Genomic DNA, 4385 nt, shown 5'->3' with positions numbered 1-4385 from the left:
TCCCCAGCGCCCAGGACATCCTTGCTCCAATGGAGCCTCGGCTGCAGGAGGGGAAGAGAGAGACATAGAGGAGGGAGGGGGTGGGGTGGAGAAGCAAATGGGCGCTTCTCCTATGTGCCCTGGCCGGGAATCAAACCCAGGTCCCCCGCACGCCAGGTCGATGCTCTACCGCTGAGCCAACCGGCCAGGGCCACCTAAATATTTTCTAAACAAAGAGTTCACTTCTCCAAAGAGCTGTTGTTCTATCTTTAGTTTAAGCCACATCATCCCCCAACCCCTACCCTTGCTGCGATCCCACTTTCTTTGTTTAGCAAACCGAGTGACATTTCTAAATTGCAAATCTTGTTAAGCTATTCTCTAGATTTTTTCTAAAGTATATTGGAAGTTGTTAAAATCCAATTTTCTTATTGTAGACTACATTCCTGGGTCTTTGACTATCTCTATTTCTGTTCTTGTGCCTCAGTCAGTCCCAGGTCTTCTCCAGTCCCTGGAAACTTCCCTACCACAACGCCTTTGCATTTGCTATTCTCTATTACCAAAATGCTTCTCTCTTACTTTAAAGTTAGTTGAATAATCACCAGTCCAGAGAAGCCTTTTTAAAAAAGCCTTTACCATGCCTTACTACCACATGCCACCACCATCTATTCTTTGTTATCATAATTCCTTTTTATTTCTTTCTTGTGCCTTAATTTTACTGGTAATCATTTATTTTACTTATTTATATTTCATTCATTCATATTTTGTTTGTTTACTAATTTATTTTATGTCTATGTTTCTAAAATGGAAGTTCAGGAGGTAGACATTGAGTCTTTCTTATTCATTATTGTATTCTCATCAGTTGGCACACAGTTGGTACTCCCTAAATATTTATTGAATAAATAAATAACTTATAGAAGTGACACAGAAGCTATATATTTTGGGATAGAGCTTTCAAAGCCATGTGTGAAGTTTTATTCTGACAGGCCTTAAATAACAAATGCAAGCTAAGAACAAAATTGTGGGTTTTATAATATTTCAAACCATGATCATGTTAGGACATATATGTGTTGGACAGTCCTTGACTGAAGAAGTAACATGTCAGCTTATCAGACATAACGTGGGCTACCAAAACATATCCTAAGGCAATCTCTTTTTTTGTTAATTTTTTAAGACTTTATTTATTCATTTTTAGAGACGAGAGAGAAATAGAGAGAAGGGGGGAGGAGCAGGAAGCATCAATTCCCATATGTGCCTTGATCAGGCAAACCCAGGGTTTCAAACTGGTGACCTCAGTGTTCCAGGTTGATGTTTTATCCATTGCGCCACCACAGGTCAGGCAGACAATCTCTTCTTTTTTTCTTTTTTTTTTTTTTTTTTTTACAAGGACAGAGAGAGGGATAGATAGGGACAGACAGACAGGAACAGAGAGAGATGAGAAGCATCAATCATCAGTTTTTCATTGCAACACCTTAGTTGTTCATTGATTGCTTTCTCATATGTGCCTTGACCACAGGCCTTCAGCTGACCGAGTAACCCCTTGTTTGAGCCAGCGACCTTGGGTCCAAGCTGGTGAGCTTTTTGCTCAAGCCAGATGAGCCCACTCTCAAGTTGGCAACCTCGGGGTCTCAAACCTGGGTCCTCGGCATCCCAGTCCAATGCTCTATCCACTGCGCCACCACCTGGTCAGGCAGGCAATCTCTTAATGACAAAAAGTGTGTAATAATTTTTGAAACAGTACTATAATTAAAGTAAAATGCTACTTGAGTAATTATACTTTATTTTTCATAGCCATATTATGAAAAAAAGTGAAGAAATGGAACCTGCAAATTACACCAGGGTGACAGAATTTGTTCTCACTGGTCTATCGCAGACTTGGAAGGTACAACTAGTTCTATTTGCTATATTTCTATTCTTCTATTTGTTCATTCTTCCAGGAAATATTCTTATTATTTGCACCATCAGGCTTGATCCCCATCTGACTTCACCCATGTATTTCCTGTTGGCTAACCTGGCCTTCCTTGATATTTGTTATTCTTCCATCACAGCCCCTAAAATGCTCATAGACTTTTTTGTGGAAAGGAAGATTATTTGCTTTGGAGGATGCATTGCACAGCTCTTTTTCTTGCACTTTGTTGGGGCCTCAGAGATGTTCCTGCTCACAGTAATGGCCTTTGACCGCTATGCTGCTATCTGCCGCCCCCTCCACTATGCTACCATCATGAATCAACGTCTCCGCTGTATTCTGGTTGCTCTCTCCTGGATGGGAGGCTTCATTCATTCTATAATACAGGTGGCTCTCATTGTTCGACTTCCCTTCTGTGGGCACAATGAGTTAGACAGTTACTTCTGTGACATCACACAGGTTGTTCGGATTGCCTGTGCCAATACCTTTCCAGAGGAGTTAGCGATATCTTTAGCAGTGGTCTGATCTCTGTGGTATGTTTCGTTGCTCTCCCGCTGTCCTATGCCTTCCTCCTGGCCACACTCAAGAAACCCTCAGACACAGGTGAGAATACCAGTCGGGCCATGTCCACATGCTATTCCCACGTCACCATTGTGGTGCTAATGTTTGGGCCATCCATCTACATTCATGCTCGCCCATTTGACTCTTTCTCCCTAGATAAAGTAGTGTCTGTGTTCCACACTATGATATTCCCTTTACTTAATCCTATCATCTACACATTGAGAAACAAGGAAGTAAAGACAGCTATGAAGAAGTTGGTCAACAGATATATTTTATGTAAAGAAAAGTGAAAGATAGGCCCTGGCCAGTTGGCTCAGCGGTAGAGCGTCGGCCTAGCGTGCGGAGGACCCGGGTTCGATTCCCGGCCAGGGCACACGGGAGAGGCGCCCATTTGCTTCTCCACCCCTCTGCCGCGCTTTCCTCTCTGTCTCTCTCTTCCCCTCCCGCAGCCAAGGCTCCATTGGAGCAAAGATGGCCCGGGCGCTGGGGATGGCTCTGTGGCCTCTGCCTCAGGCGCTAGAGTGGCTCTGGTCGCAACATGGCAACGCCCAGGATGGGCAGAGCATCGCCCCCTGGTGGGCAGAGCGTTGCCCCTGGTGGGCATGCCGGGTGGATCCCGGTCGGGCGCATGCGGGAGTCTGTCTGACTGTCTCTCCCTGTTTCTAGCTTCAGAAAAATGAAAAACAAAAAAACAAAAAAAAAAAAAAAAAAAAAAAGAAAAGTGAAAGATAAATGGCATATTCTATAGTCTTTTAGAGGGTCATTTTCCTAAAGTAGGAAGCAGTGGTAATAATGTTGCTTTCACTACCTCCTTTCACCTGAGTTCTTAAAATACCACTAGATTTTTTTTTCTATTTGGTGAAAAAACAAAGAAATTAAGATGGAAGTAAATTTACACATACTCTCTCTGAAACTGCTGCCAGATCATTATTATAATTTACAATATAATAATGGTCCACTAAAATATACATTTTTTACTAATTGTTTATTGAGTGACTAGTCTGAAGAGGCTTTGACTGTGAGGAGAATGTGTGTTGAGAAATAGTAAGATACATAAAACCTGGGAGACATGTCCACTATGAATATAAGGAAGTAGCCAGGATATGAATATGAGTAGCTTTAAGTGTTTCAACCTTATTTCAGTGTGATAGTGTTTGGTAAACCATTTTCCTGGGACTGTAAAAAATAGGTTATTTTTATCCTTTATCTCTTTCTCTCGCCAGAGTTAATCACTAAAACTGAGGATTCAATTACATAAATTATTTCAACTATTTCAGGTGGTAGCCATACAGTATTGGTGACAGAACTCAAGATTTTGTCACATCTGAGAAGCAAATTTTTTGAAATCAGAGCAGAGTGTAGTTTGGTTACTACAAGAGATTATTCTCTTTCCAGAGGAAAGCTCTAGTCAGCTAGTCGTTTTTACAGCCTGTCTCCACTTACATCCTCAAGAGTGAAAACAAACTTGGAGGAAAGCGATTCTAGGTTGATTGGAATTGATAGACATCTAGCTGTGTGATTTTTAAAAGACTGCTATCATCTTTGCAATTTTTGTGTGTTTTCTATATTAGCTAATTCTATCCCTTGTGTTGAAATTAAATTTGTAAGGTGCTGCTTTTGTTAGCATTATAATTTAGAGTTTTTTCTCATCAAACTATTTTTAGTGCCTATGGAGGAGACTTAGATACACTGATTTCCATAATCCACTAGTGAATTATTTATTAGTGATCTGTTTGTTATTCCCTGACACTAAGACCTCATCTACTGACTGTGTTTCTGAATGTAGAAGAGAGATTAGAATATTTGAGTTCATACAAATTTATTTACTTAAATTAACTTTTCAGTTTCAAAACATGGGGTCTCTCCATCAAAGGGCAAGAACATTGTGTGTGCTTTAAGCTTTAGTCATACATTTTATTTGATTACATAACTTGACTAGACT

At 40.7% G+C, this 4385-nt stretch overlaps 1 protein-coding gene across 1 annotated transcript; it reads left to right on the top strand.

Annotated features, from left to right (window-relative positions):
* Positions 1-1792: 1792 nt before the first annotated feature.
* LOC136397900 (olfactory receptor 4M1-like) lies at positions 1793-2733 on the top strand. The gene is given in 2 exon segments (XM_066372379.1): positions 1793-2384; positions 2387-2733. Coding segments are annotated over 2 exon segments (939 nt in total).
* The last annotated feature ends 1652 nt before the right edge of the window (positions 2734-4385 follow it).

The sequence above is a fragment of the Saccopteryx leptura genome, chromosome 3, assembly GCF_036850995.1.
Source record: "Saccopteryx leptura isolate mSacLep1 chromosome 3, mSacLep1_pri_phased_curated, whole genome shotgun sequence".
Lineage (NCBI taxonomy): Eukaryota > Metazoa > Chordata > Mammalia > Chiroptera > Emballonuridae > Saccopteryx > Saccopteryx leptura.
The sequence above is the reverse complement of the archived record's forward strand: the minus strand, read 5'-3'. Positions and strand labels throughout refer to the sequence as shown.